The sequence below is a fragment of the Amphiprion ocellaris genome, chromosome 2, assembly GCF_022539595.1.
Source record: "Amphiprion ocellaris isolate individual 3 ecotype Okinawa chromosome 2, ASM2253959v1, whole genome shotgun sequence".
NCBI lineage: Eukaryota > Metazoa > Chordata > Actinopteri > Pomacentridae > Amphiprion > Amphiprion ocellaris.
Window position 1 is genome coordinate 16,686,310 of NC_072767.1, and position 27,569 is coordinate 16,713,878.

General features: G+C 40.4%; 1 protein-coding gene across 3 annotated transcripts in view; it reads right to left on the reverse strand.

Moving 5' to 3' along the window:
• Positions 1–1,204: 1,204 nt before the first annotated feature.
• The window catches only part of bcar3 (BCAR3 adaptor protein, NSP family member), a 76,439-nt gene continuing 50,074 nt past the window's right edge, over positions 1,205–27,569 (reverse strand). For all 3 annotated transcript variants that reach the window (XM_055004553.1, XM_055004555.1, XM_023296408.3), the window contains 13 exons: positions 16,890–17,018; positions 15,385–15,510; positions 14,555–14,671; positions 13,813–14,048; positions 12,908–13,008; positions 12,210–12,344; positions 10,639–10,863; positions 9,542–10,188; positions 8,124–8,239; positions 7,363–7,534; positions 6,763–6,874; positions 4,144–4,347; positions 1,205–4,062 (listed from right to left, as the gene is read on the reverse strand). In XM_055004553.1, the coding sequence (XP_054860528.1) occupies positions 3,884–4,062; positions 4,144–4,347; positions 6,763–6,874; positions 7,363–7,534; positions 8,124–8,239; positions 9,542–10,188; positions 10,639–10,863; positions 12,210–12,344; positions 12,908–13,008; positions 13,813–14,048; positions 14,555–14,671; positions 15,385–15,510; positions 16,890–17,018 (2,499 nt within the window). In that variant the 3' untranslated portion in view covers positions 1,205–3,883. The remainder of the gene's footprint in view (positions 4,063–4,143; positions 4,348–6,762; positions 6,875–7,362; positions 7,535–8,123; positions 8,240–9,541; positions 10,189–10,638; positions 10,864–12,209; positions 12,345–12,907; positions 13,009–13,812; positions 14,049–14,554; positions 14,672–15,384; positions 15,511–16,889; positions 17,019–27,569) is intronic.

Consider the following 27,569-nt stretch of genomic DNA (forward strand, 5'->3'; position numbering starts at 1 on the left):
TTAGGAAGTGTTGTGTTTCTAAATTCTGCTGAAAGCATTGACAGACATTCTCTTACAAGGTTGTGTAAAAAGCAGCCTGTCCTCTGAGCTACTGAGAAATCTTCCTGAACAAAGTTTCTATGTGTAAATCAGCTCAACAAAAACTAAAGCCTCAGTTAGAGATAACAGGTATCGCAAATTATAAACAACTTTCTTTATTAACTCAGACTTTCTGCTTCAACCTCACATAAAAAGGGGAGTTTAACTCATCAAGTGACTGAAAATGAACGGCTTGTGCAGTTCTAGATCCAAAAGTAGGATGTTTCAACTCATGTTTTACTACAAATACATGCAATAATAAATAAATACAATGGCTGGCTGTTAGTTTATTCACTATTAATGTCATTTTATATACTGGATTGAACTTGAGCAGTGGAAGAGAGAAGGAATTTAATGAAATTATGGAGATTCAGAGAGATAATGTTGCACAATGTTAAGTTAAGCGCGGTTTAATTCAAACCAGCTGAATGTTAAACTTCTGTGCAGCTCAACGAGTTTCAGTTAACCTTAAAGTAAAATAACTTTTTTAAAAGCTAAAATACACAGCAGAGAAATACAGGTTGAGAAGTTCGTTCTAATAATGACGGACAACTGCAGCAGCATTTAACAGGTGTTCAGCGGTAAGTCAGCCACCTGTGTTATTTAGCCCGCTAGCTAACTTAGCCGCTTAGCTATATTGTGGCTATTTCAACCCCCAGGGTATACTTTGGCCGAGGGGTTAATCTGGTCTGTTACATCTGTACCCGTAAGAAAAATGAATTGTGAGATTTCCAGCTTTCTAACAGTCCATGAATGGAAAATCCACTGAAGAACAATTTGAAAAAATGAAAAATCTGCATTTCCTGGCAGTAACTCGGCAACAGTCACATGACAAAAAAAAAAAAAATCACAGAATTCGGCTGAACTGCAGGCAGTGTTCGTACAGAGCAGGTAGGAGATGACATGAGAGGAAAATAAAGCAGCATGACCTGAAAATGGTGAACGGAGAAGCAAGTTATTGAAAGATACATTCAGCACGGTGGAATATGTTTGTAGAGTTCAGTATTGAACCCACAGTGAGTGAAAAAGACAGAAAGTGCTTGATGTCCAGACGGTTCATATGAATTCCTACTTTCACGTTCAACACTGCAACACACTCCGTAAGTTAAAGAGCCAGCAGACCTCCTCACATCATATATCATCTTTATTAAATCTTACCACAGTAGTCCATAATAATATAAACATATTAAAATTCTCCAACATCTTGGCTTTTTTACAGTCTTCTACAGAAAGTATGTACAGTCTATTATCAACATGCTTCAAATATGTACAGCTTTAGTCTCATGTTAACATATTTCACTGATTTTGAGTTTCTCTACTAGAACAGACGCTTGTTGCTACATGTTCACATGTTCAGAAAGTTTGGATCAGATTCTCTGCTCCTGTGAAAATGCAGTAAAATAGTATTTACTGTGGATTTTGTGAATCATCTGCTGATTTAAAGAAAAACGGCTTGCTGTTGAAATTACAAAATATGTACACTACTGTTCAAAAGTCTGGGGTCACTTAGAAATGTCTTTATTTTGAAAGAAAAGCAGTTTTTTTCACTGAAGGTAACATTAATCAGAAATCCAGTGTAGACATCGTTAATGTGGTAAATGACTATTCTAGCTGGAAACGGCTGATTTTGTGTTAGCTCATGGTGTTGAAAGGCTAATTGATGATTAGAAAACCCTTGTGCAATTATGTTAGCACATGAATAAATGTGTGAGTTTTCATGGAAAACATGAACTTGTCTGGATGACCCCAAACTTTTGAACGGTACTGTAAATATTTGTTACTTCTCTGAACTGTCTGACTGATTTTGCTGCTTGATAAATCTAGCAGCAAACTGAACGGGTTTTCTGGATCAAACGTCACACAGCTCCACGTTTTTTTATAAATGCAGCTCAATCATCCATTAACCCTCCTGTTGTCCTCATTTACGGGCACCAAAAAATATTGTTTCCTTGTCTGAAAACAATCCAAAAAATGAGCAAAAAAAAATCCCCCAAATTTCTGAAAAATTTCAAAACCTTCAGGAAGAAAATTCCAATAATTCCTTAAAAGATTCCCTTAAAGGTTTGATTTTAAAAATTCCCCCAAATTTGGCTAGATTCTTGTAAATATTTTCAAAAAATGAGTAAAAATCTTCCCCAAAAAATCCTAAAAATATCTAAAGTGACTACAGATCAATCAGTAAAACTTCTAATATTTTCTTTAAGAACATTCACAAAAAATCAACCAAAATCCAGCAAAATTCGCTGGATTTTGGTTGATTATTTGTGAATGTTCTTAAAGAAACATTTTTAACATTTCTCTTTTTCCACCAAAAAATGTTCAAAGATTTCCCAAAAATGTAGAAAATGTGGACATCAGAAGTTTCACTGTGAAAATATATATTTTTTCCACATTTTCAAACTTTGAAACGGGTCAGTTTTGACCCGCAGGACGACACGAGGGTTAACCTGTTAAATACATGAATTCTGTCAAGACAGTTCACAGTAAACACTGATGTTTTTAAACAGACTCAGCGTATACCGAGATCTTTAAAATAACATCCTGATACTTGACTCTTACTGCAGTAGTCACTAATCAGAGAGCTACTTACTGCCTTTCTGCTTGCCTTGACAAAAGAAATATCAATAAACTAGGATATCTATGAAGAAAGGAAGCAGCAGCAGCGTGTCTACGTCAACGCATCCCTTTAGGTCTCTGTTCTCACTCCATTTCAGCAGTAGAGCCTAGTTTGGTCTTCAAACCGTTAAACACAGGAATTTGTGACTTGTGTCTCCTGATCTTAGGAACATAAACCTTTGAGTAAAACAAAGAAAGATGAAGAAAATTAAGAGCATACTTGTCACAGTCAACTGCAAACAGCCAACATGACCTTAATTCCCCCTCAGAGATCAACCAATGTCCCACATTAGACTGATAAAAACCTTTTTAAATACCATCATGATAAGTCATTTCATTAAAAGTGAGTTATGGTTCAAACACGTCTTGATGTACGTTCCTGCGTCTACATGTGTGAAATCGATTGTTTATTCTACGAGGAGGTGGTGCAGTAATGAGCAAACAGTGCTGAGATGTTGTGGAATTTCCGGATGTCTATCTTCTCTGAGATAAATGCTGACAGCGTTGGTGTGTCTTGTTTCTGGAGGTTCTCGTAGATCGCTATGAAATAGATCGCTGATGAATTTTGTCATCCTGATTGTCTGCTCTGCTGTCGTCTCTGTTCAGACAATATCTTCTGCATGTGCGTTAATCGTGTCGCTCGTCCTCAGGGTTTTTATGTTTCCTTCTGTTCTCAGTCAGAGATCACAGTGTTGTCTGCTCTCAGACTGTCGGCTAACTTTGTGATATTTGACTTTATGGATAAATCTGAGCTGACAGTGAGGCCAGAACTGGAGTTAAACTGAAAACACCAAACAAAAAGTGACAGATTTCTCTTTGAGCAGACGCTGTGAATGCTAAACGATCACAGTTATCAGACTCTGAAGCGGCTGCAGCTCTCTTTGTGTCAGAGAACGTCCACGTGAAGCTGAACGTCTCCCTGCAGTGGTGGACACCAGTCAGACTGGATGTTGCCGTCTCAGCTCTGGGGAGTTTTCTAGAGCTGCTGGTTTGTTCCTCGTGGTGCGTTCAGTGGCTTCTGCTGCAGGAGATGATGTGTTTGATGTTGAAATGTGTCCTGATCTGCGTGTAACTTCCTGCCTGCTCAGAGTCTTCTTCTCTCTTTCCGTTCACAGCTGCTTTCTGATCCACCTGATGTTACTTTCCGTTTAGTCCAAAGTGTGTCATGTATGTGTTTGCTTTGATAAAGTCAGATTAAGGTTTGTGTTTTAGGTGGGGGCTCCAGTTTCCGTGACAACGCCGTAAGAATGAGGTTGAATTTGTTGTAGCGATCTGATTGGTTGACCGCAGCTCCGCGGCTTCCCCACAGCAGCCGCAGCTGAAAGTCCGTCTTGAACACTTCCAGCAGGTCGTCATCGCACTGAAACCCTGCAGACGAACACACAGACGGAGCTTAGGGTGATGTCACATCTCTGGCTTTAGTCTCACTCATTATTTTCCTGTTTTTACCTTCTAAGATGGCCCGTGCGTTGTCCGTGTAGCTCTTTGCGTTGTGAGCGACGTCGCGTGCCGCCTCCAGGTGGCGCAGCATGATGTCACAGCCCTGGTCGCTGGTCTCCCAGAGCTCCGCCCCCTCGGGTGTGATTGACGGACGCTCCATCAAGGTGAGAAGGGGCAGCAGGAGGGGGACACAGACCACCGGAGGGGAGGAGGCTGCAGGAGAGGGAGGAGATACTTCAGTTTGCAGAGCAGAGAAGTTTATTATTGAGAAAGTAAAAACCACTTAGTTTCTGTACCCACGTCTAAACACTGGGGTGACCAGGTGTTCTCTGTAGCTGCACCTAGGCCACCCCCTCCGATATGCACACCTGGATGTTTCTAAATCACAACTCAAAACCTTCCTGGTTAAAATGGTCCTTCATACCTAGCGTCATGGTGACATTTTACTACTTTTATTTCTTCTAGATCAGGGGTGTCAAACTCATTTTAGTTCAGGGGCCACATTCAGCCCAGTTTGATCTCAATTGGCCCGGACCAGTTTTTACTATATGATCAAAACGACAAAAGTCAGACAAAAGTCAGACAAAAAAAGACCAAAAAAACCAACATAAACAAGACAAGAATATTGCGAAAATGACACACAAAATGTCAAAAAAAGTCAGACAAACAACACGAAATAAACCAAAAAGGGACAAAAAATTAGACAAGTTACAAAGCAGCGAAAAAAAACGGATAAACGGCAAAAACGAGACCAAAAAAAACACAAAACGGCACGCAAAACAACGAATGAAGCAAAACACAAAATGACAAAAATAAGACAAAAAACACAAGCGAGATGAAAAGGAAACACAAGTCGACAAAAACATGAGACGAATGACAAGTCAGACAAAAAACAACAAAAACAAGACAAAATATTACAAAAATGAGACACAAAATCACAAAAACAAGACACAAGATGACAAAAAAACTGAAAAAGGACACAAAGCAAAAAAGACAAAAACATTGGCAAAAGTCACAAAGCGACAAAAATAAGACAAAAATCACAACAAGCGATGTGGCAAACATGTGGCCCGCTTTTGGCCCGCGGGCCACATGTTTGACACCTCTGTTTTAGATGCATACTTTAGTGCTATTTTGTTGCTGTTTATTTTATTGTATATTTTACGGGCTGCACAGTGGCTTGGTGGTTAGCACTTATCGACTTGCAGCTAGAAGATCCCTGGTTCATGTCCCGGCCTTCCTGGGATCTTTCTGCATGGAGTTTGCATGTTCTCCCTGTACATGCATGGGTTTCCTCCAGGTTCTCCGGTTTCCTCCCACAGTCCAAAAACATGCTGAGGTTAATTGATTATTCTAAATTTGTAGGTAGTAGATGCAAGTGTGAGTGTTTGTCCTGCTTTAAGTTACTGTATTGTTTTTAAGGTATGTTCTTGTTTTTTACTGTGAAGCACTTTGGTCTGTTCTAAAGGGCTATACAAATAAACTTTGACTGATTGATTGATAAAACACAACAGCACCAAGACTTCAGAAATGTTACATTTAAAGCATTATTAGAACTTTGTATGGTATGTCTTAAAAATCATCCAAAACCAGACAAATCTTGGCTGTAGGGGACTTTTGAGTCAGTTGCTAATGCAGATACTGTTTTTCTTCATCCAATTTCAGATCTTGTACATTGCAGTACTAATACTTCCACGCCGCCAAGTAATATTAACGATGCACCTAGTATATGTAGTATATGTAGGTCATATAGTGTATTCCTCTCTGTAGTAATGTAAAATGACTTCCACTATCATCTTACATTACTTAGTTTGGTTTATAATTTTGGAAATAAAGACTAAATTCATAAAAAAAAAACTTTTTAACTACAGTTCTGCTTCGACTTAGACATTATTTATAGGATTTATATATCCAGTGAACTGGCTGGCTGTGGGGGCTGCACAGTGGCGCAGTGGTTAGCACTGTCACCTTGCAGCTAGAAGATCCCCAGTTTGCATCCTGGGTTTCCCGGGATCTTTCTGCATGGAGTTTGCATGTTCTCCCTGTACATGTGTGGGTTTTCTCCAGGTACTCCAGCTTCCTCCCACAGTCCAAAAACATGCTGAAGTTAATTGATAATTCTAAATTCTCCGTAGGTGTGAGAGTGATTGTTTGTCTCTATATGTAGCCCTGTGAAAGACTAGTGATCTGTCCAGGTGTCCCCTGTCTTCACCCTAAATCAGCTGGGATAGACTCCAGCCCCCCGTGACCCTAATGAGGATTAAACAGTGTATAGATAATGGATGGATGGATGGATGGCTATGCAGAGTTGCAGTATAACAGTTTCACAAGAAAAAAGCTTTTCTTTTTCTCCATGTGTTAGTTAGCTGTATAAAATTCAACACTTCTAGAACAAAAAAGTACTGTCACCTATGATGCAGTGCTGTTTGTTATTTGTATTTCATTCTTCAGAACATCCAAAAGTATTGGTTCTGGTATTTTCTACAAACTCTCTGCTGCACAGATGCATCTCACAAGCCTGATGAGGTACCTAAGTGTTTGTTTCATACTGGACATTCAGCCGTGGAGCTCGGATTAGTCTAGTTAGGTGATGTGACATGAGGATCAGTGTGGTGTTTGTCTGCTTACCTGAGCCTTCATACAGATTCTTGTAGAAAGGTTTCAGTATTTTCTCGTAGTTGATGGCGGTCTGGGTGAAGTTCCTCCGTAGAGTGGTCCATGTTTCCTCCAAACGGCTGATCTGCAGAATCAAGATTCAAGAGTTTTTATTTGTGACGTGTTCTGACAGTACGTGCAGTGAAACGCAGAGTGACTGTTTCTCAAGGCTGTGCAAAAACCTTAAGATATAATAACAAACTTTAAAAAACTGCAGAAAATTTGAAAAAAGACATCAACAACAGACCTTAAACCCGTCTCCCACTACAATGAAACCATCTTTTGTTACCACAGACTGATTATTTGTGGCTCTAGCAGTCAACTGGTCACGTTTTACACTTTCATCCAAACAGAAAGAATCACACTTAAATAATAATAATAAACAAAATTAAACTGATGACTTCTTTGGCAGCTCACTGGACAAATATTTCTTTGTTTAATGAATGGAGCATAACTGACTATCTTGGTATAATTTAGATCAGGTGTTTTTGTATTTTGAAGGTGAGCGTATGTTTTTGTTTGCTATCATATTTGTGTTTTGTGATGTTGTTGCGGTTTCATTATTTCTAGCACCTGTTGCAGGTCCAGAGCTTTCATCAGAGCTGTGAAAGCGAACAGATCTCCCACGGTGTCCTTCAGCTCCATCGCGACGAGGATGATGCGATTTAAGGTGGACGCTCGCTCCTCCACGCTGCCCGTACATCCCAGAATATCCACAGCGACACCTATCGCCATGGTGTGGTGTCTGGAGACAGAGGGGAGGGAGAGGCGGATTATCAGCACCACCCAAAAGCAATGTGTGTTTTCCCTTCGTTCTCTCAGCTCCTTATCTGATAGTTCAGTGTTGCTCTGGTTGCCTGACCACAGACATAGTCTGGAAACAGCCTCCAGCCCAGAGCTCCATTAGATGATCCAACTCTAATGTCTGTGTGATAAATCTGAAGCTCCAGCCAACAGCTGGTCACGGCAGCATAATAAACAGAGTAACAGCTGTCCTGCCTGTCTGAAGGTAACAAAAGTGACTGTAAACAATTCAACTCAATTTAGATTTACTTCTGTAGCGCCAGTTCTCAGCTTAATCTCAACACCATACAACACAAGATCATAGGGAGAAACTCAAACAATCCAACGATTCCTTTTGAGCAGCTCTTCATCAGCAATGGGAAGAAAAAAGAAGCTTTTCTTTAACTCCCTGCATGACAGCAAACATTTTCCAACTATTTCTTTTCATGTGTACTGTGAGTAAATGATCTTTTAACAGAACCTCAAACATTGTGGTACTGCATGCAACACCAGCGGATGTCCTGATTCATCCTGTCACTCTGTATGTGTACCTTTCCATCAGGTCCAGCCTCAGCTGTCGTCCGTGAGGCAGCGTCACCAGCTCCAGACCAGACAACACGCCCATCTGACCTTTAAGCTCCGGAGTCACTCCGAGTATCCTCGCAACCTGGGGGGGAAAAGACGTTTTACAAGGCTCTGTTAAACAGCTTTCATCTATATTTTATCACCGCATGGGATCTTTTTACCCAGTGTCTGTGTGGGTTAGGTGTCATATTTGGTTTTGCTGTTTCTCTTTGTTATGAGAATCATTTTATTGCAGCAGCAACATCAGGTGCAGGACAGAAATCTAATTCTCAGTGGTGCGCGCACACACACGCACGCACGCACGCACACACGCACGCACACACACACACACACACACACACACAAAGAAACTATATGAAACAGCAGCAGTAAACATGTTTTACATCCACATTAGACACGTGTGCATAATTAAATCAAAGGTGAATAAGGCTGTTACAGAATTAAATACCATGGTTCTAGTCTACTGTATGTTAACGCTGGACTGATTTAATTCCACAAGTATTTCACAACACTAAAACCTCTGGTGGGTGGAATGTAAGGATTCTTAGAATAAAACCAAATGCATCTGACTTGGGGCTGCACATTGGCTTGGTGGTTAGCACCGTAGCCTCGCAGGTACAAGATCCCTGGTTTGTGTTCCGGCCTGGGATCTTTCTGCATGGAGTTTGCATGTTCTCTCTGTGCATGTGTGGGTTTTCTCCAGGTACTCCAGCTTCCTCCCACAGTCCAAAAACATGCTGAGGTTAACTGGCAATTCTAAATTGTCCATAAGTGTGAATGTGAGTATGATTATTTGTCTCTATGTGTAGAACTGTGATAGAATGGTGATCTGTCCAGGTGTCCCCTGTCTTCACCCTAAGTCAGCTGGGATAGACTCCAGCCCCCCGTGACCCTAATGAGGATTAAGCAGTGTATAGATGATGGATGGATCTAATTTGTAAGTAGTGAAAGCTGTAATCTTTTATTTCTTTCTACTGTATTAGACTAGTGACTAATGTCTTCTGGTTGTCATGTAGTCTGAGAAGAACGACTTAGAACACCTCCCTCTGCTTAGTTGATCAATAAACTGATATGATGTGGATTCACATGTGCTTTCATGTAAAATGGAGGTCAGTTGATTCAGCTTTCTGTTAGGTTTCCCTGTCATAATTAGAACTCCTGGGGACTGGTCTGTGATTCTGATGATATCTTATTGGAAGTGAATGTTTCTGTGTTTTCATGTCCAAACTGAAAGCTGCTGGAAACTGTGAGACTTTACTGCAGCTTTCTGTCCCTGCTGCTGCTGAATACTCTCCTCTGGTTTCCAGGTGAGGCATAATTCACTTCAAGGGAGCCTAATGTCCTCAGAAGTGATGACAGTATGACAATGTGCAAGTGAGTGTACCTGGCAGTCGGCCATCAGCAGGTGTCTGGCGATACTGTGGTGATTGTGGCTGAGCAGCAGCTCCTTCGCTCTCTTCAGAACCACCATCTCCAACGGTTTGTTTTCTGGTGGCAGAAGTCGAGAGCCGAACTCTGCCGGCCTGAACGTCGACTCGGTCTCTACAATCGGCCGTTGAAAACTACTCCTCTTTAAATCCCTGCTCTTATCCTCTTCCTCCTCCCTCCCTGCATCCTCCTCCTCTTCCTCGCTGGTGTTTTCTAAGGCTGCGATGGCATGATGGTAGGAGCTTCTGTCCAGTCCTCTCCGTCCTCCCTCCTCCTCCTCCTCCCCGTCCCCCTCTCTCCCCGTCTCCCCCTCTCTCTTCAGCCTCTCCACGTAGCTGCAGAGCGGCAGCTGAAGGTCGGGGTTGTGGTCTGTGATGAGGTTTGGAGAGCTTTGTTGCTCCCACTCCAGCGGGCTGCAGGACCTCAGGTCTGCAGGACTCGGCTGCAGCCGGTCAGTCCGTCCTACTATCACCCCTGGATCAGGATACTGAGCACCGTCAGCAGGTGAAACTCTACAACCGGAGGAGCTGTGGGCGTCTGCAGGGAGGAGCTGATGCTGGAACTTTAGAGGCTTCACTGGAGGAGCAGGAGGACCTGTGGTAGCTGTGGATGACAATCATATCTATCTGTGTTTATTGGTATATTTAAAAACCTTTCATAAATATTACTGTAAATGAGCCATCTGCAGTTCCTGGACAGATGTTGCATATCTAATAAACTATAGTGCTATGGAACATATAAATGAAAGGGATAAGCTTGTGGCATCTGAAAAGGATTAAGGCCTAATGGCAAAACACATGATGCTTTACATGAACGTTTTTAAAATTAGTATTGATTGCAGTCAAACTGAAATACCCGGGTCAACTGTAATTACTGAGACGCATCGACTGTCCCAGGGACCTGCATGTACTGCCATGTGTTTGTATCCCACCAGGAGGATGTGGGGGAACATTAAAGTCAGCCTCCTCATTAGAGCAATTTCAAGTTCAAGTCTGGATTTTTTAACAGGAACAATAACTGTGTAAAAAAAAAACAACAACATAGAACAGTTACCTCCACTCCTCCAAGAAGAACCGGCAGTTTCCAGACACGTGGAGTCCAGAGGAGGTGCAGCGAGGTTGGGGGAGGTGGTGGAGGAGTCTGTGAGGCTGGAGGAGCTGGAGAGGGGAACCAGGGGCTGAAGGCAGGGGGGGCGAGCCAGTCGAGCCAGGGGCACTTTGCTGGGTTTGGGAGGCGGTTTGGGACACAGCTGGCTGTCTGAGCCTCGGATCGCTTGGCCTGGAGGAACACAACGTGAAAGTTACAGTCATTATGTTGTACATTTATTGCACGTTTATTTTTTGAAACATCCATCCATTATCTTTACACCACTTTATCCTCATTAGGGTCACGGTAGGGGGCTGGAGTCTATCCCAGCTGACTTAAGGTGAAGGCAGAAGACACCCTGGACAAGTCACCAGTCTATCACGGGGCTACATATAGAGACAGACAATCACACTCACATTCACACATATGGACAATTTGGAATCACCAATTAACCTCAGCATGTATCTGGACTGTGGGAGGAAGCCGGAGAACCTGGAGAAAACCCACACATGCAAAAACTCCATGCATTAAGATCCCAGGTCAGGAAGCAAACCAGGGATCTTCTGGCTGCAAGGCAACAGTGTTAACCACATTTTTTTGAAACGTATTTAGTCATTAAATGCAGCAGCCCTGTGAAATTAGATTTAAAAGAGACTTTACAGAAGACATTACTGTGTAAATTTTGAAACAGGGAACAGCACACAGCACAGTCTGTCTCTTATTTACTATCTGATAAATCATCCACGAGGGAACAGATGTAAATTTAATTTCCTATTCACATCCAAGCAATGGCAGGAGTGAAAAGGAGAGTGTTTACACCTACACACTTAGGAGAGACAGCGACTGATTAATTTTAAATCCCCCACAGAGGGTTTTATTGTCCCTTGGCGCACAGAGCAGCTTTATTTTTAGCCTTATAATCAGACTGAATTGCCATTTTGTTTCACTTCATTTATTTCTAAATGAGTTGAATGAATCAGAGGTGCTGTAGAGGTCTGGAACAAGGCTACTTTATTTCATCCATGGTTAATAATCTTAAAAGCTGCAGTGTGTGTGTTCTGTTTTACATCAGCTAGCACGTGCTGGAGGGACTTGAAAGCAGCAAAGAAAGTCATTTACTGTACATTTCCTCAACTATAATTTAAATAATCGTTTATTCGTTTTTATTTGTTGTCACTTATTACTCCAGTTTTCTCTTGGTTTTGCTATTTGTGTTTCTACTTCCAGCATGTGGCCTTTTCTATACATTTTTTGCACCTGTTGTGAAGCACATTTTATAAGGCAAAGCAAATATATTTACATATATATTCATTTAAAGCTCTTGACATATGCATCAACTTTAGAGTTTAAATTCAGTCACCCTAAGTCATCACTCTCGGCCTACTGCAGTTCCTGAAGAACAGATTAACAATATACTTGCTAAGTTACACGGTTTATGTGGGATGACGTTAAGATGGTTTTTTTTGTATTATTTAATGGGCAGTTTAATAAAGAGATGAGTATAGTGCTGGTTCTTGTCCTCTACACTGTCTGCTTACCTGCTAGAGGCTCTGCTGATCTCCGTGGGACAGATGGGCTCAGTACTGGCTCACTTCCTGTCCGAAACACTGGAGACTTGGGGTTGGGGCTGGGAAGAAGAGCTTCGGGGGACTGCTGGGACTGTGGTTTGGATCCTGGAGAGGACAGGGAAAAAAGAAACAAAGGGATACAAGAAAGGAAAGGAAAAGATGAGGTGGAGAAGAGAGGAAATGGGAGATAAAAAGGTAATGAGCTGATCACAACCTTTAACATGCAAAACTTTTTGGTTTTTCAGATCTCGTATTAAGCAGATTATTAGTGAAAGTCCTATACAGCTTCAGTTTGTTTCTATCAAGTCAGTTTTAATGGCGTGTCATCCAACAACGTCTACCTGAAGGTGTTTGTACAGTTTTAGATGAACACTTATTTTAAAGGTGGGGGAAGGCCTCCTATCATACTGACAGGTGATTACAAACCAGCTCCCGCTTTCACAGTCTCATCTCAAAGGTGTTCAGATAGCATTGTGACAAGTTGTACACAGAAAAAGTTACACAAGTGTTTGTGTAAATAGCTTAGGAATGTTTTTAAATCCAATTTTAAACCTACTTTCTTACAGTCTACAGGTAAAGTGGCTTTCACTGCCAGACCAGCAACTGTCAGATGATCTGACAAGCATTTAGTATGAAGCCTGAAGTTTTCAGAATGATCTGCTGCATACCAAGAGGTAGGAAACTCTCTGATTGGTGCGCCTTGAGTGGGCGTCGCCTCTCTTGGACTTGATTGAGACTTGCTGGTTGGCTTCCACAGCGATCCTTCAACCTGAGTGACAGCAGACAGCAGCAACATCAACAAACATACTCACAAATAAACATGGAAGAGACGTGAGGAGGAATAAATCAGATCTATTTCAAATATAAAGATTAAATTTCCAATTAGAAAAGAAAAAGAAAAAACAACACATTAGCAGTATGCCTCTTTATTCTTTCTGCTTTTATGTATCTTAGAGAGCTTTTTCTCTTTCCACGTATCCCTCTTTTTTCTGCCTCTTTGTTCTCTTCTACTCCGGACCATGTATTTATTTTTTTCCTCACTCCTGCTCTGTCTTCTCTCAGACAGATATGGACTCCATACATTATGTTTAATGTGCTCAAATGCAGTGTGGGATTGCACACTTCTGTTCCACTCATACATTCTCTCTTTATTTATAGAGGACTTCTGATACATATGGAACATGCTGTTTATACAACCTTCCGTCACAATGATGAATATAAGCAGCTCGGGGCTGTGAGGTAAAAGCTTAAAAGCGGGGAGGGATTTTATTGGGCTGATTTAAGTGTGTGAGAGAGGAAGAGAAACAAGGAGAGAGAATGACTGAGTGAAGGTGGGTCTCCATTATTTAAATTCAGCAGACAGCTTGTTATTTGGTCTTTAGCCCACTACCAACTTTCAGTAATAGACTTGCACTGCTTGGAGCTAAATTGTACAACAGTCTTTAACACGGCATTAATCAAATCAGACAAATCACACATGCTCAGTGCGTGACTGTCTAGAAACAACAAACACACATCATTTTGGCAGTTTGGTGTTAATTTAGTGTGTTTGTGCATGTTTTAGAGTACAAACCTGAGCTGGTTGCCTCGGATCAAGCCGTTGTCCTGGGAGTGTGCGCTCTCGTGCACGGTGTGTGCGTTGTCGTTTGTGTGTCCGTTGGTGATGTTGAGGCTAAGACGTTTCTGACTCCGCCTCTCCTGCGCCATCAGCCCAGCCTCTCGTTGGTTGCCTGACATTCTGTAGTTTTCTTCCAAGCAGCGCAGCGGCAGCCCTCTGTTGATTGGCTGGAAGATGATGGCGCCTACCACCTTCAACGAGCATGTAGAAGAAGAGTTCAAATAAACTGCAGAAAACACGCTTTCTTTAACCCCATGACACCTGAATTTATTTACAATTAAATTTTAAAAAGACTTTTGCGTGTTTTTGCTTTCCAGATGATGCTAAAATAAGTGGAGATTTAACATTTGTCTATTACACATAGAACAGATATAGTAATAATAACAGATATATAATAATTTAGGTTCCACTCCAACTGGTCCTACGAGAAACCAGTGCTTGCAAAAGGTTCCGAGGTACGTACTGAATATGCACAAACCGGGATTGGGGGAATGGATACGCTATGTCAGCTGCAGTCTGAATGAAAGTGGTATGTTGCGAATTTGCGATAACAGGCGTCAAGGGGTTAATGCTCTGATCACTGTCAGAAACGATGTCAAAATCTGTATTGATTTGTAATGTTTTTGCTGTGTTTGACACATAGTACTTGTACAGTATCGATTAGTAAAAAGATTAGAAAAAACATCATCACACCCACCTGTGAGACAGGTTTTCTGTTGCCAACATAGTATCTAATGAGCGCAGGAACACTGTCGAACCCTTCTCTTTCTAGTCGGTACTCTACTCTGGAGTAAGCTTCATTCAGCATCACTACCTGAAAGAGAGAAACCAAATAACAAAGCCAGTCATTTACTGGTTAGTATTTCAATGCAGCTGTGGTCCTACTAAGTACTGCACTCACTATAATTTCAAGAAGACAATGGGTCTGCTGTTTTATAGTTTGTATTTACTTTTTACTGTGTTCTTTAAATTAAGGCTTAATTAAATGTTTTGCTTTTTTTTTTATCAAGTTTATTGGGGGCATTTTGCACAGTATAGGTAGACAGGTATCATGGAGACAGAGAGAGACATTCTGTGAGGTTTCATCTGGCTGGATCCCACTAAGAATAAACACCACGGCCTGCAGCTACAGACATCTAGGTGCTACAGTCAGTGCTGGCCGCTATAAAACTAAGAGGAGCTGCTTAATCTCATAGGGGCAAGATATTTTGGTAGAAGAAACCAGTGTTTAAACAACTGACGAGAACTTAATAAGGATGTCCATAAGTGCTCTCTGGTGGTGGATGCTTGATACAATAAAGAGATTATTACTGAGGAGATCACATTGCCAGAGGGGAGTGACTAACAGCCCAAATGGCATCAGTTCACCCTAATAAGTCAGTACATGCAGATTTACAATAAATCTGAAAGCCTAAAAAAGGATTCACACTATGGAAGAGGCTTGATGTGTTGGGAAGATTTCAACACTAGCATATCTATGAGACTACGTTTAAGGAATCAGTTGTTTTAAGCCACACATGATTTTACCTTCTTGTTGATTTTAAAGTGCTGAGCAGCGTTTCGCCACTGGCAGGTCAGAACATAACTTCCTGGACTGGACATTGAATCACGGATCAAGAAATCTCCATCACGCTGCACCAACTTTTCTGCAACCTGGAACAAATCAGAGGGTTACATGTGGGTACACGTACACACACACACACACACACACACACACACACACACACACACACACACACACACACACACACACACACACACACACACACACACACACACACACACACACACACACACACACACACACACACACACACACACACACACACACACACACACACACACACACACACACACACACACACACGGTGGTTGTTTACAGTACAAACATTTCATCAAATCTAATAATGGTAGGCTGTTGCACTGTTGCCATCTTTAAGAGCTCAGAACCAGCTGATCCGTAGTGGTTACATAAGACCTGAAAACACTTAAAACCTCAACCTGTTACTGTTTATCCAGTTAGTAACATATGTTTATGTTTTATGCTTTAACACCTGCTCTTTGATTCATTTAATACTGTACGTATATTTTGGTGCATCTATTAATCTATTGGACAAATGACAGAGACAATGAATATGCAACAATTTTCAGAGATCAGTCATTTTGAACCAAAAATGTCAAATGTTTGCTGAGTGTCAGCCTCTCGAATGTGTAAATTTGATGCGTTTTTTTTGTGACATATCACAGTACATAGATGATTTTGTACTGATCAGTTTGAACATATTTCATAAACCAAACAAGATGAGAAAGTATCATTGAAATTAACAATAAAAATAATCTTGAGTTCACTACAACATTACCTCATACAGCTCTAAATGCAAAATTCAGCTGTCATTATCTGACAGCTTTTGAAAAACAGGAACAGATGATGACAAATGGATTACAGCTTATTTAATTAATACACACTTAAAAACAAAGGAGAGGCTTAACAGACTATTCTGTACATTTAATTAAAAAATGAATGATGTTTGGATCTGACAGGTCAAAAATGAGCAATTTCTTTTTCTATATTTCCATTTCAGCCATGTTCTATTTATATTTATTGCCGCTCTTCTCTCTCTCTCTGAAACACTTACACACAACCCTTCATACGTGCTCACAGGCTTTAATTAAGCAAGTGTTTGTATAGTATATAATGGTAGTTTAGTTTAGCCAAAGGAAGCAGCTTATTAAAAGCGATTACATCTCAGCGCCGGCTTTCAGAGGGAGCACACAATCTCTCTTTCTCCCACACACACAAACACACAGCTCCATACAGAAAGGGGGCTTTCTATAGGCTGACCTAATGTCACAACCCCAGCGCTGCTGCTGAGGCTACTATTTAAGCTATAATCTTCCTGTGAGCACTGTGTGTGGAGTACGGTAGTCTAATAATAGGTGATCTGGTTCAACAAGTTTCTAACCAGGCTTTAAAAGGGAGGGACTGGTGACTCAGATTATTTTTTTAATGTGTGTGTGTGTGTGTGTGTTACCTGTCTGGGAATTGCCCCGTGGTACCATGCGTGGCTTCTCGGCTCCTCACAGTTCATCTTCAGCTCTTCCTCGAGCTCTCGGCGAAGTTTCTCCGAGGGACAGTCCAGGATGAACTGGTCCCTGGAGAACTGCAAGAAAAACAGAAGGCAGGATTGATTACTGTGTCCAGCATCACTGGAAAACACAGACACAGTGACAACGTGTCCGTTCATCCATCCAACCATAACTTTAATGACATCTAACTGTCAATATTGAATATCAGTTCAGTTTCACATTTCCTAAAACAAACAGTAATGTGGTCAAAGTTCAAAACTAAAGATATTCATCACATAAATATGAGATGCTTTCCTTCCTTTGACTCCAATGGATCTTAACAACTGCAAGAAAAAGGAAAGCACACAGCAGAAAAAGTAAAAAGACAGACAGAGCAGATAATGTAGAAGATGCAGAAGACTGATGCGGTGTCTAGATTCAAAGTAAAGTCTTTGGTGGATCCCAATGTGTTTAGCTTTTAATCCCTTTAAAATGATGCAGTTATTCAACTTAAGACTCTTAATCTTCAGGTTCATGGAGTGCAATAATCAAACTGAAGAAATCATTATTAATACATTTAAAAAATGTGTAACTGTATTGTTAGTCAGCTTGTGGTGCCTCAGATGTTGTTGTGTGGCAGGAAACCACTCATGCAGTCTCTGCAGAAATGTTCCAACTAAACTACAACATTTACAGTATATAAGTCAAATATACTTGATTTAAAATTCTGTCAAAATGCACAACTATCCTGTATACTTTTGTTGTTATGTGAGTATTTTCCTATGATATACAGAAATATTACTTTCAAAAACAGGGTAATCATTCATATTAATACTTCAACCACTTTAACTCGTACTGCTACACCTAAACCTCCTCCTCTACTGTTATGGTCAACCTTACCACTGCTACTACAGTAATATAATACTAACTGTAATATCTTTTTTTAATACCACACACAGTAGGAAACTTTAAAACTGTTGCAATTCAAAAGCAAAGCATGAAACAGCACATGCACCAAACTGAAACACAACGTTAAGGCTTCGTGAGGTACCAAGTTAACAGTAATAAAAGTTTGTTTAAGAAAATAAAAATCAAGCTCAATTAAGTCATTTTTGTATATATGGCCAGTAAAATCACCTGTTTGTCACATTTGGCTTTAAAGTCATGTTAAAGATTTTGGGGTACATTTATAAAACCAAACTGACTGAAGGTCACCCAAAACATGAAACATTAACAATCCAGGGTACCAGATGAGAAGCAGATCTTGCAGAGTAATCTAATCAACACAGCTAAATAATTGATCACTAAGTTTAATTCCAAGAGTAAGCCCAGAAAGTTTGGACAACTGCAGCTGAATTGAAGGACAAAAAGCTCAGGTAACAGCTCCTGACGGGACGTTAAGTCAACACAAGCACCTGCAGCACAACGCACACACCCCAAACACACTTACATGACAGCTGCTGGGTCTCTGCATCGTGACTCTTCTTCCCGTCCTCAAGCACAAACTTCATAGCAGACACTTGCCAAGTCACACACACCGCGGTTTTTATCGCTGGTGTTAAACAGCTCACGTTTAAAACACACACAATCCATTTTCTTCAAACTCCCTCAAACAACATGCTCACGCCGTCTTTCTGTCTGCGTCCGCCTCCTCAGTGATTTTCTCCTCTATCGCTTTCTCTCGTGGCTTCACCCTGTGCCACCTAATGTGACGTCATCACCCTGACACCACCCAGCTGCCTGGACCTGCCTCCACACACACCCTCACCTGATGAACGTAAACACACACACAGTGGAGTGACGCAAATACTTTCCTGAACTTAGTGTCTCTTTAACCTGTTACTGAGAGATACAGCTGAATTTAACCAATAGTTGATGTTGGGTTTTGTTATTCTACTATCATCATTTTGTTGTTCTGTTCTGTAAATATCAGCTCGAAGAACGACATACACTGAATATGTTCTGTAGCACCGCAATGTCAGAAAGACCTGAAGTCCTAAAGTAGCTGGAAAGAGTGATTCCCCCTTTGCTGCAGTGAAGTATAGTCAATACAGAGCAGCTTTGAATTTGGTCTTTGATCTGTGTTTATATTGGTCCTCTGCCAAAAAAAAGGTTAATCAGTGATCTGTTCTGTGCTTCGGTACATCTAGATTTATGGGAGGCAGTTCCTGCTTAGACACATAATATCAGAACATGAAACAACTGTAATGACGTTGCATGTCTAGAAAAACTCATTTTAAATAGTTTTAAACGACTGACATTGAACAATATTCAGATATTTATTTAGCTACATAAGAACATCCATGTTTTCTATATCTTTTGACACTGAAGCTCCAATAAGGGATATTAGTAGTTAGTTAAGTTAGTAACACTGAATAAAATGACTCCCTGTAATATGAAAGGGTTGTAAATTTGTATATTCAACACCAGTTTTTATCTGGTTTTATCAGTCAAAGAGGCTTCGATATTTGTTTCATTAGACAGCAAGAGAAAAGGACCCGATAAGTATGCCCATATCATTTCTTCTGATTAATGAAAATGGATAAATATGTGAAAAATGTGTTCTCCTCTCGTCAAAATGCACCCCGACACACCGCAAAAAACTGCTCAGGAGTGGCCCAGGGAACAAGACAGAGCTAAGCTAACCCGGGTTCTGCACTCCCCACATCCAAATCTTACTGAGCATCTGTGGGATGTTCCAGGATAAGCCTGATCCAGGTAGGACCCACCCTGCAACCCACAGGACCCACAGAATTCACTTCCACCATCCTGATGTCACAGGACATCCCCAGAGGTCCTATGTTCATGCCCCACTGGGTCAGGGGAGTTTTAGCAGCATAAAGGAGACCAACACAATATTAGGAAGGTGGTCATAATGTTATGTTTCATCTGTGTATCTTAGAGCCCATCACTGTGTGCGAAACAGCAATTCAGAATGGGGGGTAACTCTGCTGAATTAAGTCCAAAATAAGTCATTTTCTACCAGTATGATGGATTTTAGTGTAAACTTGCGACAGGTTCTGTTAGCGGTGCTGCCAAAATCAGTTCAATGTAGAGACCAAAAATCGTTCTGAGGACAGTGATATTAAAACCATGAAGACTCTCCTTGAACACGTTGCTGCATACCTGCATGCATGAGTGGATTCAAGGCAGACAAAGAGCTGCAAGTGAGCTCCAACCGGCTGACATTAACACAAACATATTTAAAAGGGAGTAACTGAGTCATGTTTATGCATGAAGTTGGAAATATGTCGGTAAGTGCACCCATGAAATTGAAACCTTGTGCTTCCTTTCATCTCCACACCACACATTGTCTCTCTGTGGCTAGCTACCTCTCATTTTCATGTTTTGTGTTTTTCGCTCTCTCTCTAAAGTCATTAGAATAGACCCCTCTGCCCTCAGTCTCTGTGTCTCCATACATGACAGGAAATCAACGCATCACGTTTCAGCTGCTACATAGAAAACAACAAACGGATCACAGGCTTCACGTTTGTAGCTCGAAGCAACAACAAGTTGACTTGCCATGTGCGGTGGTGCAGCAGTGGAAAGTACTGGGGGCAGTAGAATTGAACTGTCCTTCAGTTGTACCCTGCAGTTACATTGATTCACAGGTCGTCAGGTTCTCTATTCAGTGTCGTTTAGCCATATAGTTGGCCATACTGAAGTCAGTTTTGTTCCTGCTTTTCCAAACAAGTAATTCAACAAATAAGAAAAATAATAAATGAAAAGCTAACAATCTAAATTGTATTTTTAGTAAAAGTCATTAATAATTTCAATATTACTTCTTTTTCTTTTCTATTATTAATGAGAGAAATGAAATGGCTTATTCTGTGATTTAGCTCTGTATAAGTAAAATAAAACACAACTGAATTACTTCCAACATACTCTGGCATTTGTAATCTTGTTTCTTGTGTCATTTCATAAACCTGGAAAATGGAATGAGAAAAAGGTTTTCTGTTTTTTGTGTGTATGGAACATTAAATAAAAACATCACTGTGTGTTTTCTTTTTTCATGTTCAGGTGGATAATCTAATAAACAAGAAAACCAAAATTTTAAAAAATGAGTTTAGTTTTTTTGATATATATTCCACTATTTGAATAAAGCCTCCTTTGTTACAGGAAACAAAATCATTCTGAACAATAGCAACATGGTCTCATCCTTTCTATGATTTACAAATCTGGAAATTTTAGCTCCATCGGGAGAAAGGTATGGTTCTGTCTGGCTCAAGCACACAACATGTGGGCTCAGGTTCAGTTTCCACTCCCATATATTTGATTACTTTGGGCAAAAGGAGGCAGAGAGGAGGAGAAAAACAGATAGTTGTAAATTTGTAGAGGTCACAGCACCTTTATTTGGTTCCACTTTTTGATTTGCTTTCATCTGTTTTTCCATTCTGTGTTGTGATGTGTTCGAGCAGCATGTTACACCCATAACGCTTTGCCTGGGCAGCATGCTTTTCCTGTTGTACTAGGATTGCACAACAGTTTTAGACTGTACAACCTGAACTGGATAAACTGAAAACACAAGAGCTGGTTGGTAATAATCTCTGCCTATCTGGCTTTGTTATTGATTACACTCACATATGTGATTGTTATATTGTTACAACAACCACAATAAAAAGGTTTTACATCTGCAGCCAACAGGCTGATGAATGAAAGAGTGGGAGGGCTGAGAAGAGGGGAGCACGGCAGTAAAGTGACAAGGACATTCTGTACATATGAAGGGATGAATAGAGATGTAAATGGATGGAGGGAATAGATGGGTTACGTGCATCAGAATGAAGAAAAGAGGAGTGAAAAAGCACAGGAAGTAAAGGGAAAAATAGTGAGGAAAAAGGAGTGAAGGAGAAAAGAAAGGAGCAAGAGAAAGAAGGAAGGGGAGGATTAATAGGAGGATAAGGATGTGGTGGATGTGAGTGTTTTTTATAGGCTTTCCCTTAATAAGACCCTGCAATATGATGTCATCCTCAGAGTGGCTACATTTATACCGAACCGACCGTGTGTGTGGAACACAACACAGCACTAACAGTAAATGGACTGAATTGGCTTTACAGCATGCAGCCTTTCTAACTTCCCCAATTCCTTTTCTCTCCCTTTTCCCTTCTCCAGGCTTACAGATTACACAAGTCTATAGCTTCCAGTTTAACTCATTAAGTCAGACACTTTCAAGAGTGAATGACTTTAACTTGGATGATAGATATGACGTGTGATTCATTGACATTGAGCTTCCCTTCACATGAACTGCTGCACCTACTCAGTACCTGTAATCACTATGACAGGAAGCAAACGGTTTCTCTTTTACTATCACCATCCCACGATAGTGACTGATTCAGAATGACTCAGAGTGAGTCATACTCAGGGGTGAAGGTAAGTGTTAGGTGAAGCTCTGCAGAATCATTTCATACTTTAGAGAAGTCCTTGAACTGATCTTAAACTGAAACAGCTTCACTAGGAGATGCTGTTTTATTATAAGCTGCTATATTACTGACATAAAAGATAGAAATACTACGGTACTTCCATTACTTAGAATTAATGAAGAAAGCTCCTTCCCCACAAGAATTAGTTTGCTAATAGATATTTTTAGAAGAATAAAAACAATTTCAATCACACATAATTGAAGTCTCCTTGTTTCCTTTTGATTTAAAATCAATATTTCACAAATATTTGTAAATGTACAAACTATTACACTTTACTGAAAGCTGCAGTTGTACTCAGTTAAATAGGAAAAAAAAAGAGCTGGTACCTCACATCAATTCACCCCACCTAGGATTCTAACATTTTCATTCCACGGTGCATCTGATATCGCTATAATATGATTTTTTAAAAAATTGTTTTAAAATTCTGCCAGCATAAACATATACAGTATGTTTAAGGTTAGATGACCCTGGGCATGTCATCCATTCCCACCATCACCATTTCTCTCTGCTGTCTAAAAGTGCCACGAAACTGATTTAGAAGGAACAACAACCAGCATTGTTCAAAAGAATCACAGCAGTGATTGGATTCTGTGGGATTTTCTGGATTTTAGACGAGAGTTGAAAGTGTTTTTTAAAACCCTTTAAATTATTCTGTGTGTATGGTGGAGATGATACTTGACTTCAAAACCGGGTCTTATTGTTGCTGTGACAATCCACTCTGTAGTGGTGACCAATCAGAAGCAGCAGACAGCTCTATAAGCTGCTTGTCCTTCGAGTTCAATTAGGTGAAGAAAAATAACCTTTTAGCGTAATAACTCCAGTGGACATTATAATCCTCGACTTGCCCCAATCCTCTGTGTACTATAATGATATGTGAGAGCTGAAAGCTGACATGAAGCAGTGAACCTAAGATTCTTAGATGACGTTGCTGGCCTATAGTTTATTTCCAGCCTTATCACTTTAATCTGAGAACATGTGGGATGAAGCAGCGAAAGAGCTTGAAAGATAGGTTAACTTGCTATAAGACTGGTTAGAAAAAGAAGTTCACTTTGAATCATGTTGGCAGAAAACCACAGCAGCATTTGACCAATTAAACATGCTGCTGAGTCAGTATACCAACAAGCAGGTTTGAAACCACAGCTAAAATACTACAAGGAAACCGAACAGGAAAGCCGAACTTAAAAACTGAGCTGCTCCAGTTGGAAAAATATTAAAAGTTAATCCTCAATCAATCTTTGGGAGCAGTGTTGCAGTAATTTTAGGACTGTTCTGTTCTGGATTATTATGAAACTGATGTCAAAAGAGGTTTTGAGTGAAGCAGCCACAGTCATGATTTGGGTCTGAAACTAACCTCAGACTAACCTCCGTCTGTGATGTCAGTGCAGGGATTATGGGCACAGCAACAGTTTACAGGGAACACTGTGCCAGACGTGACAAATCATTACACCTATGAAGGACTGTTTTAGGTTGAAGTCAGGCTATGCAGCTTTTCAGTCTCTGTGCTGTAACTTACAGCACACAACCATTCAGTCTCAATTTAAGTTAGTCTCAGTTAGTTTAATTCACACAGCAGAAAGAAGCTCCTTCATACAAAGCACAAAACACATCATCTGACTTGTTTTTCAGATAATGCACCTACAAAATGTTAACTCCTTGAGACACGTGCATTTGTGCTTTGTCAGATTCAAAACTGACTTTTTTAAGCTAAAATATATTTTCAAAAATGAAATTGAAAACAAAATTCTAGCATGGTTTAAAACGGGTTCTGCAATGAGAGATACCATCAAATGGGTTTCACAAGGCCAATCATCATCATCATCATTAAAATAACTGGTCTGCTGTTTATCTGGTATTTCCTCTTCCCTTCATCACTCTCTCCCTCATGCTCTACATTTTTGTTGATCTCCCTCTTTCTAGCACTCAGCAGAATGCTTCTCTCTTTAGCTACTGTGCAATATGCACCCAAATGTCAAACCAACTGAAAATGACGCTGTTAAAAGTGGCAACATGAATGAAGATTGCCAGCGGTACAGGTACTATAAATATACATGCAGGAAAAAGGTAAAGAAAACTTTTAGATGCTGAATGATTACTTTGCTGCATTCTTACTCCCTCCACCTCCAGTGAGAATGTGATGGGTGGGTTCTGTTTTTTTGTTTGTTTGCCAGAATATTTTTTTGTCAGGAAATTCTACTTCTTCAATTCAGCCTTTTATAGTCAATACTGTCTCATAAAAACACCCAGTTTCCTCTCTCTGGCATTTGACTGGATGGGCTGTCTCAAAGCTATAAAGTGTAATAGCTGTTGATCTTTTGATTTCTGCATCTCTTCATCTTGGCTCCACCATCAAAATGTCCCTACCTTTCCTGTTTACACACAACTAAACACATGAATCTTCCTGTGTTTGGGCCAGGAAGCATTTGACAGATCAATCTGGGAAAGCTTAAGATGGTTCAACATGAGTGCCCTCTCTGAGATTCTGATGTACAGCAGTGTGTGTCTGTCTCAGCAGTAAATCTAGCATTTGACTTGTGTTTGAGACGAGACCTGCTCCCAGACATACTCACACTGAGGACCAAGACAGGTGCTCTATGTTTAGTACAATTACTTGAATATTCAAAATTCCTCTAAGATCCTGACTGATCATCAAAAAGCTCATGACTCCTACTCATGTTCTTGTGGCCGGAGGGGATTCAAAATGATTCTGGATGCCTGACACCAGAGGAAGGGAGGATGTTAAAGCAGCGCATTACCACCCATCATGTTGAAACATGATAATGAACTAGCATGCCTAGGAAGGGTTCAGGTGTCCACATACTTGTGGCCATATAGTGTACATATCTGACATGGACAAATTGAATCTTGAGTGATTGTTTCCAGGCTTAAATCTTAACTTGCACACTGAACCCATGGGAAACAGTTTACTACACAATATTATAGCTATAGATTTAAAGACACATTCAAGATTCAGGCTCAGAGATAAAATATCTGATCACAACATAGTAGAAAAGATTTACCTCAAAGCACCGGGCTTCATGCTAAGAACTAAACACTGCTTTCAGCAAAGTGATTTCCATTGTATAGAGAGAGGAAAAAGAAGCTTATACTGCAGCAATGACAAACAAACAGCTTTGTAGTGTACAGTTTGTTTATTCTTGTGCTATGGGCAATATTCCCATGGGAGAAATGTAATCTGTATGTATAGAATTACTGTAAAATGACATACAACATAATCTGCTGCTCTCCCATGTCCCCTTCGTTTCTGACTGTTTTGTACTACATTTTCTGATGCAAAACAGGTCAAAAATGTCTCCAATGACTCAGGATACCAGGTCAAGTAACTTCTGATATGTGCCGGCACAAATAAACTAAGCTGGCTTTCTGTGTTATATGGCGACCTCCCAGAGAAACAGATGGAAGAGAGAAAAAAGAGAGGAACAGAATAAAACCCCAGGCTTTTTGGAATCAAAACTAAAAACAGAGAGAGGAAGATGGAGAGAACAGAGAAAAGCACAGAGGAAGGATGAAGGGAAGGTGGAGTTCGAGGGAAAAAGGTTGATAAGAGCAATTGAACAGTCAGAGATGAGGATGATAGGCGCAGCAGTGTGGGTGATGTTCTTGTTTTGTTCTGATGGAAAACAAAAATTATGACACATGCAGATAACGAGCTCACGTCACATCAAAGTCACTGAAATGAGCAGACCGACTCTCTGTAAAGTAACCAAGACAGTACTTTAGGATCAGCGTCATTATAGACCCGGGCTGACCTTCACACTGACCTGACATGTCCGATTTTATGAATACACTCTTGGCTTTTACATAACATACATTACACTACATTTGTTTCTCTGACAGTGAATGTGAGGATTCAAAACACAGAGGCACGAGGTCAAAGCTGCTCTTCAGCATAGTGACTCTGCCACTGGCTGCAGCACAGCAGTCATGTGAGATAATGACATACGAGGTTAGACGAGGTAACGATGAGGGAGCCCAGGCAGTGATCAGGAATCAAACTTTCCTTGCATGTCTAATTTAAAACGTTTCTATTCTCCACATTTTCAGGATGTTTGCTCTGCTGCCATGGAACTGCAGGCATCAACATTTATATTCATTTTATACATGCTGACTCAAAGTTGAACTTTGTTGATTATTAAAGTGCCCCGAATAATCTAAATTTGAGCATCTACGGTGCATTTATTTGATGATGAAGGTCATTTAAAATGACTGAGAGCATCAGAACAGCTACTCAATGAACGTTTTGGTGAGATTGTTTGTCAACTTATTGTTTTTTGTTGTTTGTTGAGTTTCGATTTGTCTAATTGGTACATTTGTATAGTTTATGTTGGATTTCAATTTTATTAATGTCTCTGAATGGTGATTAAAAGGATTTGCTACAAATGAAGAACAGCTAAAGTGGAATAAAATGGACACACCAATGAACTAAGCAAAATTAAATGTAACAAAACTATTAAAATAACTGTGCATATTGACCTCTATCCGTCTGTGGAGATCTAATCACTAAGTAACATCACATGTGACAGATTTACATGAACATATTAACATGTACTTTCCTTTTTCCAGGCACAAACTACATTTAAACTGCAGATGTAAATGGTTCAAAACTAGCAGAAGATCTCCTGGCTGGTCTAAAGCGGGACAGACTACGTCACCTCAGCCTCCTGCACTGCTGCCTGCTCCATCCAATCAAGTTAATGACATTCATACATTGCACTGACGTCATAAAGAAGACAAACTACCACAAGTTAGCAATTTATCATCCACATGAGGACTATCATCCTCATCCTGGTACCTCTCTGTCTATAACTATCTGTGTCTCACCCATGCCATCACACACTGCCTTGTCTGTCTGCCAGAACTAGTTATGGATGAAGCCAGCTATATATCTCACACTCACACACTCAGTCAGACAGTCACACAGTTGGTCATTTATGAGAGCGTCTGGTCCGAGTAATAAAAGCCCAGTGTTCGCCTCACAGAGAGAAAGTGAAGGAAAGAGGAGGACTATTCAATGTGATTAGATTTTGCAATCTGGAAGTGTTACCATGCACTTTTTTGGATTGTTTTCTACAAGGCAACATTTGGTTGTGTTTTTCTAAATGTGCCTCTTAGGAGACTGGCCAGTTTCCTGTGGTCATCTGTAAATAACAACAGATTAAAGGAGCCCTGAAAGTACTGTACTACTGCAATTATTATTCTAAAAAAATGGTC